Source organism: Fonticula alba, assembly GCF_000388065.1.
Source record: "Fonticula alba strain ATCC 38817 unplaced genomic scaffold supercont2.5, whole genome shotgun sequence".
Classification (NCBI taxonomy): Eukaryota; order Rotosphaerida; family Fonticulaceae; genus Fonticula; species Fonticula alba.
The window spans coordinates 294,920-296,264 of NW_009242975.1; the positions used below are offsets into that span (position 1 = coordinate 294,920).

Below are 1,345 nucleotides of genomic sequence, written 5' to 3' on the forward strand. Positions count from 1 at the left end.
CCCGCCTCTCTCAGTGTTTCATCTCCCTGTCACTCCCACCCTGCTGACTCGAGACCATCCTGCACACACGCTTCCCCCTGTCCCGACCCCGGCCCCGGCCCGCGCGCCATGCACAGGCGGCACCATCATCGCCCTGGCAGTGGCCATCCCGATCGTGGTGATCATCCTGGTGGTGATCCTGGTGGTGGTATTCAAGGGCAATATGTGCGCCAAGAAGCAGACCGAGGGCTTCGAGTTCCAGGTCATCGAGTAAGGTGACGTCGCGCCGGCAACCGGCGGCCTGTGGCTTTTCATGCGCCCCCTTCTCCCCTTTTGGGTGTGCGGAGGCTGGACCCTCTCGACAGGGCTCCCTGCCTTTCGCCCCTTGCCAGCATGTCCTTCCGGCATCGAAGCGCCATGTGCGGTCAATATACTTTTTGTCCCTTGCCGAAGAGAGGGGGTGCTTTGCTTCTGTCCTGTTTTTTCTTTCTCCCCATGATCTTCCCTCCCCCCGGGGAATGAGCCACGTATGACGGGGCCACCCTCTCGATGCATGCCGGGTCAAAGCAATGCCCGGCCGGCGCATCGCTCCCTCCTCAGTGCCCCGCACACACATGCGTACACACATCGGACTGCCAAGGAGGGGGTAGTGGGCAAGCAGACGGAGTAACGGCTCCCCCTCTGGACAGGAGGGGGTAGCGGGCAAGCAGGAGCACCCATTTCCACACATACACCCACATGTATACATACATACGCGCATACACACACATGCATACACACACAGGTATACATGCATACGCGCATACACACACACACACACACACACACACACACACACACACACACACACAAACATAAACATACATGCACGCGCACGCGCGCGCTCGCCTGAACGCCCAGACCGCCGCATGTGTGTGTTTTACCTATCATCGCGAACTGCTGCCCCTCATCTGACACTGCCCCTCGGGCCGAGGGATGAAAAAAAAGCGACTCAGCTGACAACGGGCGAAGGACCATTGAGGAATGGAACATGTATTGTTTTGGGGGGGGGGGGAAAAAAACATTCCCTGAGTGTGGAAATACAAACAGCTGCACCGCACACGCGGGGGCCGATGTCACGCCTCAACGCACGACGCTCTTCCGATCTGGGGGGGGAAAAAAACATTCCCTGAGTGTGGAAATACAAACAGCTGCACCGCACACGCGGGGGCCGATGTCACGCCTCAACGGGCAGCCATCATACGGCCCGGCGGGGGAGACGCATGCACACGCGCGCGCGCGCGCATGCAAAAGCAACACCACCTGCGGGACCCCCCATCAAGCATCGGGCCAGGGGAAAGCGGTGACCAAGTTGGTTGGGTTCAGG

General features: G+C 59.9%; 1 protein-coding gene across 1 annotated transcript in view; it reads left to right on the forward strand.

The window, feature by feature from the left end:
- H696_03261 (hypothetical protein) overlaps window positions 1-253 on the forward strand; it is a gene marked incomplete at both ends in the record, with an annotated part of 3,060 nt that extends 2,807 nt beyond the window's left edge. Inside the window, one exon of the mRNA XM_009497136.1 lies at window positions 117-253. Within this exon, the coding sequence (XP_009495411.1) occupies window positions 117-253 (137 nt within the window). The remainder of the gene's footprint in view (window positions 1-116) is intronic.
- Between the last annotated feature and the right edge of the window lie 1,092 nt (window positions 254-1,345).